The 16,601-nt window shown below is 37.3% G+C and overlaps 1 protein-coding gene and 1 pseudogene across 3 annotated transcripts in view; both read right to left on the bottom strand.

The window, feature by feature from the left end:
* The window catches only part of KLHL2 (kelch like family member 2), a 122,087-nt gene that overhangs the window by 63,699 nt on the left and 41,787 nt on the right, over positions 1–16,601 (bottom strand). For all 3 annotated transcript variants that reach the window (XM_008000201.3, XM_008000202.3, XM_073017708.1), the window contains one exon: positions 2,666–2,828. In XM_008000201.3, coding sequence (XP_007998392.1) covers positions 2,666–2,828 — 163 coding nt within the window. The remainder of the gene's footprint in view (positions 1–2,665; positions 2,829–16,601) is intronic.
* LOC119623912 (U4 spliceosomal RNA) lies at positions 13,330–13,408 on the bottom strand (annotated as a pseudogene).

The following is a 16,601-nucleotide window of genomic DNA, read 5'->3' as shown; positions in this document are numbered from 1 at the left end:
CAATAGCAAAAACTTGGAACCTCCCAATGTCCATCAATGATAGACTGGATTAAGAAAATGTGGCACATATATACCATGGAATACTATGCAGCTATTAAAAAAGGATGAGTTCATGTCCTTTGCAGGGACATAGATGAAGCTGTAAACCATCATTCTCAGCAAACTATCACAAGGACAGAAAACCAAACACCACATGTTCTCACTCATAGGTGGGAGTTGAACAATGAGAACACACAGACACAGAATGGGAAATGTCACACAACGGGGCCTGTCGGGGCAATGGGGGGCTGGGGGAGGGATAGCATTAGGAGAAATACCTAATGTAAATGACCAGTGGATGGGTGCAGCAAACCAACATGGCACATGTATACATATGTAACAAACCGGCACGTTGTACACATGTACCATAGAACCTAAAGTATTAAAAACAGATAAATAAACAAACTGGGGAAAGCACATCCTATTCAAGAAATGGTGTTAGGAAAATTGGATAGCCACATGCAGAAGAATAAAACTGTATTCCTATCTCTCACCACATATAAAAATTAACCCAAGATGGATTAAAGACTTAAATCTAAGACCTGACACCATGAAAATTCTAGAAGAAAACTTAGGAAAAACTTCTGGGCATTGGCCAAAAAAATTTATGACAAAGACCCCAAATACAAATGTGACAAACACAAAAATAAATAACTGGGACCTAATTAAAAAAAAAAAAAAAACTTCCACAAGACCAAATAAATAATCACCAGAGTAAACACACAAGCTATAGAATGGGAGGAAATATTTGCAAACTATGCCTCTGACAAAGGACTAATATCCAGAATCTAAAAGGAACTCAAACAAGTCAGCAAGAAAAAAACAAATAATCCCATCAAAAAGTGGACAAATGCCATGAACAGATATTTCTTAAAAGAAGATACACAAATGGTGAACAAACATGAAAAAAAAAAAGCATAACATCACTAATCATCAGGAAAAGGCAAATTAAAACCTCAGCAGACACCACCTTGCCCCAACCAGAATAGCTATTATTAAAAGTGAAAAAACAATAGATGTCAGTGTGGATGTGGTGAAATGGCAATGCTTATACGCTGCTGGTAGGAATGTAAATTTGTACAACCTCTATGGAAAACAGTCTGGAGATTCCTCACAGAATTAAAATCCAATCCAGCAATTTCACTACTGAGTATCTACCTAAAGGAAAAGAAATCATTATATCAAAAAGACACCTGGATGTGTATGTTTATCACAGTACAATTCACAACTACAAAGATATGGAATCAACCTAAGTGCCCATCAGCCAATGAGTGGATAAAGAAAATGTTATATATATATACACAGACATATATACATATACACACACACATATACATATATAGATATATATGTATATACATGTGTGTACATATATACATGTGTATATACGTGTGTGTGTACATATATGATGAAATACTACTCTGCCATAAAAAAAGAAAGAAAGAGTGTCTTTTGCAGCAACTTGGATGAAATGGGAGGCCATTATTCTAAGTTAGGTAACTCAGGAATGGAAAACAAAATACTACATGTTCACACTTACAAGTGGGAGCTAAGCTATCAGTATGCAAAGGCAGACAGAGTGGTATAACGGACATGGGAGACTCAGAAGTGGGGAGGTTGGGAGGATGGTGATGGATGAAAAATTACCAATTAGAGTACAATGTCTACCACTTAGGTGATGAGTACATTAAAATCCAAGACCTCATGACTATACAATTCATCCATGTAACCAAAAAGCACTTGTACTCCTAAAGTTATTAGAATAACAACAACAAAAATGATGTAATAATTAAATGAAAGCATAAACTAAAAAAAAAAATTTCCTAATAATCACTTTTAATATATATTTTAATTGTTTATAAACTTAAATAAAATATAGATTACATTTGTGAACTATGTGTGTACATTCAAGGCTAAAACAATCTCCCCTCCCCAACTGCAGAGACGAGAGGCCTGAAGGGCCTGAACAGCAGCTAAAGCAAGGGCTCCTTGAAAATAGCATTAGGCCCTCCCTTTACCACAGGGAGATGCCAGCAGTAGGCCATGGAATCATCATGCAAGGAGTGGGCTGCTTCTATTGGTGGTCTACTTTTCTACTCCACCAAACGTATCTACATTTCACTGCTCTGAAGATTTTTTAAGCCACAAAACTGTTTTCATGGATGCAAAAAAAAAAAGAACATAAAAAAATTAGAGCTAAAATAACTTCTTGTGCATACACTTTCTCACATGCCTATTCATTTAACAATTTGAAAGAAAAATACATACAGCTATTCTTCTTGAACCCTGGAGGCGGAGGTTGCAATGAGCCAAGATTGCACCACCACACCACAGCCTGGGTGACAGGGCAAGACTCCGTCTCAAAATAACAAAACAAAACAAAACAAAACCCTAGCTATTCCTAGCTATTATTCAGGCCCAATCCCAATGTATAGTTGCTCGTTTGTTAAGTTCAGAATGTGATGAGAATGCTTCAGTTATGCAGGGTGACCATATAAGATTTTAAATGTATTTTTATAAAGCCCAGATCCAGAAATATGACATGACTTTCCAGAGACCACTGTGGAATCATACCAAAAATCAAGCCAGCTTCCTCCCAAATTCAGCTGAGGTCTACTCCACTTGCCTGCATAGGTGTTGGCCTTGTTCAGAAGGTCGGTACATGCATGCATATCAGCAAAAGCCCGGATTCCTAAGCAGTTGACAGGGTGAAGCTGGGATTCCAAAAATTCACAACAAGTCTTCTTCACATCCTGTAACTGTAAGAGACCAGCTGCTGGGAGAAGTACCTGCAACACACACATTAATATTCTTAGGCACTTGGCTGGAAAAACACTGTCTCTCTGACCACTTCTACACAGGACACAAGAGGTTCAGCCATAGTTTATTACCTGCATTCATACCCCCATATTCCATAGAAAACAAATCTAACAATTATTTTCAATAACAATGATGACTCTTCACATTCCCCATAATTTCCATGGAATCTTTCAAAGGTCTCTTCTCCTTGGTCAGAAGAATATGAGATATCAGATCTTATTAGATTCATGGTTTGTTTTATAAGCATAAACAAAATGTTCCTTTGACTTCTAAAAACACAAATTCTCGGCTGGGCATGGTGACTCACACCTGTAATTCCAGCACTTTGGGAGGCCAAGACAGAAGGATCGTTTGAGTTCAGAAGTTTGAGACCAGGCTGGGCAACATAGCAAGAACTCATCTCTACAAAAAATACAAAAATTAGCCCGGTGTGGTGGCACGTACCTGTAGTGCCAGCTACTCAGGAGGCTGAGGTGGGAGGATCACTGGAGCCTGAGAGGTTGAGGCTGCAGTAATCTGTGATTACCCCACAGCACTCCATCCTGGGTGACAGAGTGAGACTCCATCACAAAAAAAAAAAAAAAAAAAAAAAAAAAAAAAGCACACACACACACACAAAAACAACAACAACAACAAAACAAACCCGTAAATTATTAGGATGCTAGGGGGTGCTGTGATTCAATGAAAATGGTTTTGTTCTCCTAGTTCAAGTAGTCATGCGTTTCAGTGATTTGTGGGGAAGGAGTGGCCTCAGAGTAATCCATATCACAACAAAGCCTCATTTTGCTGCAGGCCTGTTTTTCCACTGTGTGAGTATCATAACAACTGCTTTCCTTACGGGGTAGAACAATTTAAAATTCAACAACAGCCTCTACCTATAAGCAGACAGTTTCTCTAGAATGTAATATATGTGCTAACAAGGAAAATGTAATAGGTGATTATCTAATAACTTTTTAATTTGCATTTTATTTGAATAACTCCAAGTAATTTTATATTAATTGTAGGTTATTCTGTGGGATTGAACTACTATCTTCACTATAAATACTATATCCAACACTACAAGTGCTTTTCAAGTAAGTCAATAACAGAAAAATCTTTTTCCTTGTAAGTGAATTATTACAGTGCTATATAAAGGGCCATATTTGAAAGTCAAATTAAGGAGCAAAACTTCAAAAAAAAGTTATTGAATATCTGGTGATCCTTCATAAAAGCCAAAGAAACCCCACAAAAAAACCTTCAACTATTCAAACAATGGTAAATTTTAGAAAAGACTATATTAGCGTTAAAAAAAAGACCTAAGTTCCTTCAGAAATTGACTTTCATATATGCTACACTGCAGCCCAAAGACAGAAAAATAATAATGGTTTATGACTATATGTTATGACTTTCCTAAATCTATGGAATAAGTCCTAAACATAGAAAAGAAAGACATCATTCACATCTCTCTGTAACAAACTTCTTACTTTCTTAAAGGAAGCACAGAAGCTTTAACTCATGAACCTAAAGGCTCAAGAAAAAATAGAAACAGTATCTAGACATAAGGCCTTTTCCTTCTGAGTTTAAGAAAAATAGGTCAGGCGTGGTGGCTCAAAGCTGTAATCCCAGCACTTTAGGAGGCCGAGGCAGGTGAATCACTTGAGGTCAGGAGTTTGAGACCACCTGGCCAACATGGTGAAACCCCATCTCTACTAAAAATACAAAAATCAGCCGGGTGTGGTGGCACACACCTGTAGTCTCAGCTACTCAGGAGGCTGAGGAAGGAGAATCACTTGAACCCTGGAGGCAAAGGTTGCAGTAACCGAGATCATACTACCGCACTCCAGCCTGGGTGACAGAGCAAGATTCCACCTCAAAAAATAAAAATAAAAATAGAAAATAAAGTATATATAACGTTATAGCAACACTTTTTGCATGATATGTACAGTAGGTTTCATTATGAGAATGAATATCCACAGAAGGCTTTAATTTGTTGATAATTTTCAAATTGCAGGTTTTTCCATGCCAGTGTAATTGCGCTCTAAAGCAACATAAAGTGCATTCCAAGATGCTTAACCATTTAATTCAGCAAATTAAATTTCTACATATAGTTTAGAAAGTGGTCTTCAGTGTAATATTCAATCTCTGTGAAATGTGCACAAACAGTATGATCGCCCCTCTAATTAGCATTTTCCTAGAGAAAACAGTATAATATTTAAATTGTTTGGTCACACAGAATGATGAGGAAAAAGTGGTTGGGCAGAGAATAGGCTCACTTACACATTGTTGGTGGGAGCACATATTGGTCCAACCTCCATGAAGAACAATTTGTTTATTTCAAATTCAAAATTACCAATGCACATGTCCTCTGACCCAGCAATTTAACCTATAGATATGCTAACATATGCACAAAATCTCACGTGTAAGATATTCATTACAGCATTATTGTGGGTAATAGAAGTTAGAAAAAAGCCCAAATATCCATCATAAGGAGATGGATTAAATAATTGGAATCATCTATTCAATTGCAGTCATTCAAACAAAAGAGGAAATAAATGAGATAATTTCTAAAATATATTCCTGAGTGAAAAAAAAAATAGTCGTTGGTATATTATACTAACATATACACCCACACTTATATATATGTATATATTTATAGCAGGCTTTTAAAATTTTATTTGGCTTTATTGATTTGAACTTAATCATTACCAAGTTCAGATCTACCTTATTAGGAGATTGAAATTCATAAAACTGTAGATTCTCCTATCTGGAAGGGGCATAACAAGTCATCTAGGTAGAAATATAAAAGTTATTTCAACAGTGGTCTGCGTGGCTAGATTATATTCACATATAATTTTTATTGATGACAGTGAAAAGTGTTACATGCTTGACAAATATATATTAAACATAAAATAAAGGTAAGTCAAATGTACAAAAAGTTTGTTCATATTTTTCTTTTGTCAGAAAATCTTTTGAAATTGCCTTGGTTTTATGATGTAGTGTTACTAGAACTAAACTTCAATAGCTCATAATTATGTAATTAATTATATACAGCTTCAAAAGCAATTACTAATTGACCCAGCTTGCTAACATGACGCCTCGTGACCATCAGTCACTCACAATGAAAACAGGAAAACAGCTGGGGCCACATCAACTCCTAGCTTATTTTGTGTGTCAAATAGCCACTTAAAACAAAATTTAAAATGCTCTGACTTCAGATGAACCACATCCCATGATCAAAACCACTCAAACAGCTGGCACCCTGCAAGCTGAATGTCTTGAGATCAAATCAAATCAAACCTCCTAATTTGTGTGATGAAGAAACCACACCCTAGAGGGGTTAAACGGCTTGACCAAGTCATACAGCGAGTCATGGAAAGCTAGGGATATAATTAAATTGGTCAACTCTTTGGTCTACTGTTCTAATACCTTCAACCCCAAATTTAGGTGCAGAATGGAAGTATTTGTATAATTTCTAAATCTCCAACACTGTCCTTTCCATGAATAATAATAAAAGCAACAACCACTTCAACAATACATTATTGCAGTTGCTTCCATTTACTGAGTAATTACTACATCAGGCACTGTGCTAAGTACTTGTCAGATAATAATATCTCATTATCTCCATCGTACACAAGTGAATACAGAGGGTAGGAGAAGCTGGGTAACTTCGGGAGGCGGAGCTTGCAATGAGCTGAGATCCGGCCACTGCACTACAGCCTGGGCGACAGAGCGAGACTCCGTCTCAAAAAAAAAAAAAAAAAGAAGTTGGGTAACTTGCTAAAGGTCATACCCCTGGTATGGGACAGGCCAAGCCTGCTATGACAGCAGTACTAACCAAATGTGTATAATGATTTTAGATGACGTACAGATAAACTTCTTGCATCAATAGTCAAGAATATAGGTTCAGGGAGGGCTTGGTGGCTCACACCTGTAACCCCAGCACTTTGGGAGGCTAAGGTGGGCAGATCATTTGAGGTCAGGAGTAGGAGTTCAAGACCAGCCTGGCAAACATAGTGAAATCCCATCTCTACTAAAAATACAAAAATTAGCTGGGCATGGTGGTGCGCACCTGCAGTCCCAGCTACTTGGGAGGCTGAGGAAGGACAATCATTTGAACCCGAGAGGCGGAGGTTGCAGTGAGCCAAGATCACGCCACTGCACTCCAGCCTGGGTAACACAGTGAGACTCTTCTCAAAGAAAAAAAAAAAAAAGAACATAGGTTCATAGTTAGAAATATATTTCTTAAAGTTATTTTCCATTTATTTCAATAATACAATAATATAAACATTCCTTCTCAAGTAAACTTATTTAAGCAAAAATTGACTCACTGTAGAGAAAAACATTAAAAATGTAATAGCATCAGCACCTGTAGAATATAGCAAAATCTTGAAGCTGGCACACAAATGATTACAAGTGATCAGAATTTGGAAAACCCTGATTTAGGAGATCAGATTTAATATTCTAATCTTTTGATATCCAATATAATTCTGATCCTGTGGTTTTACATATCACTGAAAAAGAAGAATGTGCTTTAATCTGGACGTATCATAATCCCATGGCTTATTTTCTACTGAAGTGGATAAACTGTACTAGTGGTAACAAATGTGAGAAACACCTAGCAATGTAAAGAGGTGATTTCTTAATTTGCTATTTAGGTCACAAAAATATCTTGGGCATTGTAACTAAAAGGTCAAATGAATAAATTTATGTCTTTGAAACTTGTTTTCTGAGCTCTCTAAAGCAAAGGAATAGGTGAACAGTGCTGCTGCTTCTATGATGTAGAATTACGTTGATACAATAAACCCCCAGTCACCATGTAATGGAAATTTCCATCTATTTGTGCTGCACTAGTGTTAACCCTGAGATTGATGAAAAATAACCCCAAGGCACGCTGTGATCCTGAAGTATATTCCAAAACATCAAAGATGAAGCAATTATAATTTGCTATATATTTTGAATATTAATGATATTTTCTAAGAATCGAAGAGTGATTAAATTCCATATAGTGTATATACTGAGGGAAGGCCACACTCCAAAAGCCAAAATCTCTCTCTTGGGTATATGTGCCTCTAGGAAAAATGTAAAGCACACAGTGACTATAAAGAGGCCCTCGCCCCTGCTTCCTACATCCTTCTCCTTTAGTTCTATTCCATGGACCCCACCCCGAATCTCTTCACTCTGAGTTTATCTGTGTGCCATCTAAAATCATGAGAACCTAGTGTTCTCAGCATGGGCTCGGTCCCTTTCAAGTCACTACTAACAGCACTGCTTCATTTCATTTGCTTCCCAGCACCTACTGCTGTCAGCACTGATGTTATGTATTTGTTCCCATGTTTGCTACCTTCCTGCAGAGGAATGTAAGCTCTGTGGCAGTAGGATTGCATCTGTTTCGCCCCCTGCCGCATCCTCAGGTCTTAGAATGTGTACCTCATAAATGAATCAACCTGAACATAATTTTATGACTCCCATGTGTATTTGTATCTTAAGAGATACAATTCTGCATGTCCTTTGAGACAAAATTACAAACTCTGTTTCCAGGAATGTATGTGTACCAGACACTTCTTGTATCCCTCAGCCTTACTTCTTGCTCAAGCCACCACTGCAGCAACGAGGCCCTAGCAGGCTTTGACCACCTTTCTGAAGATGTAACGAAACAGGGTCTCACCCCAGCCCCCACCCATACTTCTCTCTGGCTTCCTATCCTAGGACTTCAGCGATGCACTGGGCTCATACCCACACAATCTGGAAGTATGTGGGAAATAATGCTGTGGGACCACCCTTGACTAGTGAAGAATGGATCAAAGGAAGAGAAATACTTCCCCCTGGTATTCTCCTAGAAGACAGTTCTGAGACACATTTCATAAGGCTTTCAAAGGTCCTGTCACATGTAGCTATGGCCAGATCTGTACTGCACCTACGAACTGGTTTTCCCTCCTTTCCAGTTCACGTCCTCCATTCACTTACTGTGGCTTCTTGGGATCACTTCCCAAATAAATGAACTGCACATAAGCCTTGCTTGCAGAAGAACCCCAAGCTGTTATATTACACAATGGAACAAACTGTGAATGTGAATATACTTAGCTATAGAACTATTAATTATAGTGCTGTTTAAAATATAAAAAATTGAAAAGAACTTAAATGTCCAATAACAAGAGAAAAATGAAGTCAATTCTATAATATCAGTGAAATTGAATATTTTGCAGCTCTTAAAAGAGATACAGTAGACAAATATTTAATGACTTGGAAAAATATTTCTAACACATTTAATATAAAAAGCTAGTTTCTAAAAGAATCTACAGTATGACCCCTTTTTTGGGTAAACGCACGTGTACATAACAACAGACAGTACTAGAGGCTATACCACAATTGTTAATAGGGTTTGTCTCTGGTTAGGTGTGATACCAACATTTCCTATTTATTTTTATATATTTGTTAGATTTTACGTATTTGTTAAGTGGTATATTTTCTATGTACCATTTAAATCGTCAAATATTATTTAAAAGAATGTCAGGGAGAAGCAAGTAAAGGAATGTCTTTCTGGATTTCTACAATGCTAGCAAATATAACAAGGGCTAAGGGGAGCTGTATATGGACTGTGGCTTCTACGGGAAATATTACCCTCCACTCACTAGAGATTGCCTCACTTTGGCGTGTTGAAAGGCCTTTGGAGTCTGAAAGACCTTTGATCATCAAGCCAGTGTTTTGTAGAACAGTCACCAGGCTCTACACATTACTCTTCCTGTTCGGTGAACAGCAACAGCTTTAGAGTTTGGAGAAACATGAAGTAGAAGGACAGAGCCCCCTGATTAAATACATCTAACTTAAAATGTTGTCATTTTGTAAAATAGGAAAAAAAAAAAACTTTTTTATTTGTATATGTTGATTTCCAACCAATGGAGACAAATATAAGGCTGCACATTTTATACTTTCTGCAATGAACAAAGAAACGGGGGGAGAAGCCACCAATGATGAGTGAAGACACTGTAGAGCATGAGAAACAGAAGACACCAAGCCAAACAATTAGCATCCGTGTGACATTCTCACACCAGCTGCACATTTTAAAGTAAGATGCTTGCATCCTACTTCACATTGTTTGACAAGCCAAATTACATATAAGATGTTTCGCTTAGACAAGTGTACTCCTTCTGCTTGGCTATTAGGATCTGTAGTTTATTTTCAGCTTGGGCATTTATTCCATAGGGAGAAATAATTTATGTAGTATGTCTTTTAAATCCTGAGCCATTAGCAGTTTGTTTATTAGGAAGAGACTACCAAGGGTTCTGATTGCTCCATATACATATAACTTCCAGATATCTAAGAAAACATGCAAGCATGAAAAGACAGCTTTTGTTGTTGCTGTTGTTTTTGACTCAGCTAGCCGTAGCTATCCTGCAAGGGGGAGCTTGGGGAGGAGTGTGGGGAGGAGGCAGGCAAGGGTGGTGCATTTAGAAGATGAAACACTTAGTGACAAGAAAGGCAGATCTGGGTGGAGCGTCATGGTTGGATGCACAGAGCAGAGGGCTGGGTTTTGCGGCCAAGGCGTAGGGTTTTGAGATGTAGAAGTATGAATAAGGAGATGGCAGGATGCCAAGGACAAACATTTCCTGTGTCAAAACTCTGCACTGGGCCAGCCCCCTATATCCCAGAAAGAGGAAGGAAACTTTCTTCCTCCTCCATTCCTGTACCCCACATGCAACCTCGCCTGCCTCCTCCCAACACTCCACCCCTAGGAATAGGTATGTCCCAGAGTTTAAAAAAAACAAAACAACCTTCCCCCACACAAAAAACTGTCTTATTAGCTCATATTAAAGGCTAATAACACAAGATCTTCCAGAATAAATCCCTTCTAGGGGTTTTTAACATTTTAAGAGAGGTTGACTTTTAAGCAGAATACAACTGCAATTGGTGGAATTTCCAATGTTATAATTAATGAAGTAGAAAAGCAAAGGTAGTATGGAGAGAACAAATTTGGGGGCAAAGCGGCCTCAGGCAGACTGAAAGCCATCTCTCCTACACTGTCCTTTTTCCACTTGCTACTTCTACTACTTTTAACCCAAGGTTTCTCTTAAAAGTCCAAGTTATTTGACAGTGGCTCAAATGGATAATGAAGACACCACCTACCTTTCAGGGTTGCTGAAAAATTAAGTATCAGTCAGCCATTTAACACAATGCATGGCAATGACTATGTAGTACGTCAGCTCTGACTCAAGGCCTTTTTTCTTAGATTGAACATTCTACCCCATGAGAATGAAACAGCAAGATTTACTCTCTCCCGCATAAGAAGACGTTTTATCCCAGATCATTCACGATATAGGTAGCTTCCTTTTTTGATCAAATATTCTCAACATAAAAGATGTAATCAGGGAAAATTTGCAAAAGAAGAAACATAGCATACAAAAATGAGAAATGTATTTGATGCCTCATTTGTTACCAAATAAATATAGAACCATGAGAGTGCATTTTATAACTACGATACAAAATGTTTTTACTTTTCTTTCTAGCACCTCCCAATTCAAACAACAAAATGTTTCCAGACAATATATATTCAAACTAAAGTATAGTAAGCCTTGTCCCTTAGCATATTTTTGCTGTCCCTGTAAACTAATCAACTCTCTTAGAAAATAAGGAATATTGATCAATAGATACCAAAAAATATAAACGTTCAAAACATTTGACCCTAAAATTATGTTTCTGAAAATCTACCTTGAGAAAAAAGTTCAAAAAATGGAACAAGATACATAAGTGACTTTTACTTTAGCATTACTTATAAGAGTAGGAAAGAAACCAGAACCAACTAAAGATCTAACAATACGGCAACAATTAAGTAAAATATAGTAAATCCACATGATGAAATGTTATCAGTAATAATAAAGACTAATAATGGCTTTAAAAATACTAACATTTCTAAAGTATTTGCTATAACAAACAATCCTATTATAAAATTAAATGGACTTGGCACACAGCTTTAACCTATCATCATATTAGAAAAATTTAATGGACAACAAGCTCCTCTGATCTCAGGAAACTTAGAAAATAAAACAATGTTGACACGAACAGAACGAACTACTGAACACTTCCACACCAAGTATTTTTAACACATAGTGGACATAGTAAAGAAAGTGTTCTACTGGTCTTTTTAATGACGGCTTGGCTCCTGCCCTTGCATCCTTCACTCCTACAGCTGGCAGCACTGGATCTGGATCCCATCCTGTCTCTAGTCAGAGGAGACACATATCCATTAACATGCTAAACTGTAGTAAACCCTTACAATGCCATACTCATCAATAAACAGGGATTACTACTGAAATACACAACAGCATAGATGACTCTCACAAATATGTTATGAGGAAGAAATCAGCCTTAAAATAAATACATTCTGTATGATTCTATTTATATGAAGTTCAAGAACAGGTAAAACTAACCTATTATAATAGAAATCACATCAGTGGCTGCCTGGAAAGGCAGTGGGAGATTTATTGGGAAGAGACCTGAGGTTATAAATGCTCGATACCTTGATTTGGGTGTGGATTAATAGATCTGTACATTTGTTATAACTTAGCAAACTGTACAGTAAAGATCTATGGTATGTAAATTATATCCCACTAGGGGAAAAACAATCAAGTACAGTCAACCCTCCATGGGATTCAACCAACCTCAGATCAAAAATATTCAGGAAAAATAGTGCATCTGTACTGATTATGTACAAACTTTTTTCCTGTCATTATGCCCTAAACCATACCACATTAATGATTACTTACACAGCATTTATACTGTATTAGGTATTGTACATAAACTAGAGATGATTTAAAGTATACAGGAGGGGCCGAACATAGTGCCTCACATCTGTAATCCCAGCACTTTGGGAGGCCGAGGCGGGTGGATCACCTGAGGTCAGGAGTTTGAGACCAGCCTGGCCAACATAGTGAAACCCCATCTCTACCAAAAATACAAAAAGTAGTCAGGCACGGTGTTGGGTGCCTGTAATCCCAACTACTCAGGAGGCTGGGGCAAGAGAATTGCCTGAACCCAGGAGGCGCAGGTTGCCGTGAGCCGAGATCGCACCACTGCATTCCAGCCTGGGCGACAGAGCGAGACTCCGTCTCAAAAAAATAAAAAATAAAAAAGTATACAGGAGGATGTGCATGGGTTATATGCAAATATTAATACTATGCCACTTTATGTCAGGGACTAGAGCATGCTTAGATTTTGGTACCTAAGGAAAGTCATGGAACCAACCTCCCACGGATACTGAGGGACAACTGTACTTTAAATCCATAATAGATTAACCAGAGGTCAACGGACAGCATTTATAAGCCATGAAATAAGTTTTCAAATAGAAAATAATAATCCTACCTGATAGAATCCAAAATAAGACGCAATCCCGCAAAAATGCATTTACGTGACCAAATTTCTAAACTAGCATTGATAAACTTATTTTAAAACAGTAGCTTGTGCATCTGTGTCAGTGATATAGCTATATTCTATTTTCCCAAGAAATAAAGTTTTCAATTAGCAATAATCATGCCTCAGATAAACCTCATTAGCTATGATACTGTCACTGTACAAAGCTAGAAATAAAGTTTTCATAAATTATATAGCCTAAGAAAAGGCACAATACACTTAAACCAGATTATCAGAAGCACATTAATTTTACTAACCTAACCATGAGATTAAGACGTTAAGGTCCAAGAGGTAATAATATTTTTTAAGACTGTATGTCAATAATGCTAGGGTTTATAAAACCTTTGGCTGGTGTCAAACCAAACATGCCAGAATACATAATTTAACAACTGTAGACTGTGACCACCTGGACTGGACTGGAGAGGCGAACCCTGAACACTGGCAACCAGCCTGAAACAAATGTGCTATCCTATACACAGGCTCCATACCTAAACAACATGAGGCAAACATCACAAATCAAGAAAAAAAAAATCCACTGTGAACTGGATTTATTTCTAATAAGGACTTTGAATTGTTTCTATTTTTCTTGTTCTAGTTCAAATTACAAAGACGCTGTTATAATATGCTAAATCATAATCAGGATGGAGTCATTTTTTGTTCATCAAGATAAATGCCTTTTATGTACCACATGAAACTACTTAAAACATGAATCTCGAAATGATTCAGCTGTGGAGACAACTTCAAGGACCATATATTTTAATAATACAAAGCCACAAGTAACTCAATTACTACTGCTTCTAGAGTACCTAGCCTTGCTCCGAACAATAAATTTTTTAAAAACCACTTTGGGTTTCACATCCATCTAGTTTTATTAGATGCTCTTATACTAAGGTTTCTAGGTTTTCTCAAACTAGCTGACCTCAATGGCCTTTCCATATTAAATTTTAAATAAGACTTTTTTTATTCTATATTCTTATATTGAATAAAAATAATTTAACTAGAATGGAGACCGGATGTTCTAGTTGGTCTAATATTTTGATTAAAACTATGAGGATTTCTAAATTCAGACTTAAAATACAATAAAATACAATTAACAGCAAAACTCAAATGATAAATTCAAATTTTTATGCATTTGGAAAATAATAAATTAGTACTAATCAGGTAAAGTGATAAAATATCAAGGTAACTGATTTCTGGGTGCTAGAATGTCAGATAAATTCATTACAATGATATAAGTTCCCGTGGTTATATCATAAACAACCACTAATCCTGAAGGTTTGATTCAGGAATTTATATATATATATATTTTTTAAAGTTTTAACCTGTGTTTACCAAGCACATCATCTGCCAAACCCTTTTACTCACAAAGTACTTCTATCTCATAAAAGAAAGAAAACAGAAATGGAAAAGCAATAAGCCCTCCATAGACACTGCTGGGAGATACATAACTTTTTCTCCAGCCACTGCATGTCAAACCAATAGAATGGGTGATTCTAAATCAAAGATTTAGCATGGTACTACAATCACCCAAGGGTGGTCTCCACACCAACTTAAATGCACAAGACAGAGAGAACGCCATAGCAAATTAGGGACATTTTTTATATGTCCTGATTCAGAATATAAAGAGGGAAGAAAAAATCATATGAGCTATTTTCTACCCAGTGATCCCAAATAATTTTAATGAGTTATTCTTTTTCTTGGTCCTAAGTCTTTTTATTCCTGCCCATCTCTTATTTCTGTTCAACATTTATAGAGCATTTAGATATTTTTGCAAGCTTTAACTGGTATATTTTTACATCATTTCAATGCAGTGGCAAAGCACTGTTGGCCTCATTTAATAGATGAGAAACAGAAAGGTTAATATCTTAACTCAAGGCCCTTCTTGAAGTCAGTAATAAATTTAAGATTTGAGCTCTGAATTTTAATACGATAATTAGCCAAAGTCTACTGGGCCATGAAGTTTACTAGCAGAAAGCCAACCTAAGAGCTCCTTATTATTTTCTGAGTTGTTCCACATTAATGTAAATATGCAGCATTATACATGTAATTCAAATGAGTTTATCTTGAGGAGTCATTAACAACATTTTAAAAAACTGCTCAGTAGATGTTTCTGTTCACCTTGAAGATGAACTTTCCACAGAACTCCTTGCTACTTGGCAACTTCTAAATGTGTAGCTGCAAACGAAGCATGGTCATCCACTCAAAATGGGTGGAGGGCAGTGTTGGAGGAGCAGATCTGGAACGTGACTGTAACTAAGCTCAAAACATAATCAAATATATAGTGATAGTCTCTGTCAGAAGAAACTTTTCTTTTTTTTTTTTTGAGATGGAGTCTCGCTCTGTCGCCCAGGCTAGAGTGCAGTGGGGCGATCTCGGCTTACTGCAAGCTCCGCCTCCTGGATTCACACCATTCTCCTGCCTCAACCTCCCTAGTAGCTGGAACTACAGGCGCCCGCCACCACACCTGGCTAATTTTTTGTATTTTTAATAGAGATGGGGTTTCACCGTGTTACCCAGGATGGTCTCGATCTCCTCACCTTGTGATCCACCCACCTCAGCCTCCCAAAGTGCTGAGATTACAGGCATGAGCCACTGCACCCGGCCAGAAGAAACTATTTTTTAACATGAGGTTTAAAATGGTCCACATTATTAAATCTCCGTAAGGGGATAAATAAGAATTAAAAATGCCAGGGCCACCTGTCCTCTAGTTGAGAATCTCTGCGTCAATGAACCACTGTTGTCTGGTGGAGTTTGGCACATCCTCAAGTGCTTGGGGACAGAAAAACACAACTATCAGATTACAAAAAATTCAGAAATGGGTTATCCAAAGGTCAACTATTCGTCAGAGTTTTCCCAGTACCATGAAAGGTAAGCAGATACTGGATTTCACAGTATGTAATCAATACTCAAATCACTAGAAAGGTATGTTTTGCAGTGGGATGCCAGTTTAATAGGACTTTCTATTATCCCTTTGAAGTAAATTCCCTTTCCTTGTGATTCCCTGCTAACCAAATGATGCTCTGATTACTAATTCTATCACTTAGATCTAGATCCTGAGAATGATGTACACTGGATAATGTAAACATAGTCCCTAGAAACACCTGTTACCCCACTGAAAATTAGTTTAAGATCATTATGATTCATGTATTAGTGTTCTGATTTTGGCTAGTCTGAGCTATTTCCCAAAAGTCTGATCAATTCTGAAGGAGCTAACAAAATAGTTTCTAGATCTGCAAAGCCAAGAAAAAGACTGGACAAGCGATGTCTAACCCCCACTGTGATGTCACCTTCATCGCTCACTATCTCAAGCAGGTCCATCTGAATCTCTGTGCCCTGTTCCAGGACCTGCACCATGAGCCAGT

This window comes from Chlorocebus sabaeus, chromosome 7, assembly GCF_047675955.1.
Source record: "Chlorocebus sabaeus isolate Y175 chromosome 7, mChlSab1.0.hap1, whole genome shotgun sequence".
NCBI classification, from domain to species: domain Eukaryota; kingdom Metazoa; phylum Chordata; class Mammalia; order Primates; family Cercopithecidae; genus Chlorocebus; species Chlorocebus sabaeus.
Note: the sequence above shows the minus strand (reverse complement) of the source record. Positions and strands in the feature narration are given on the sequence as shown.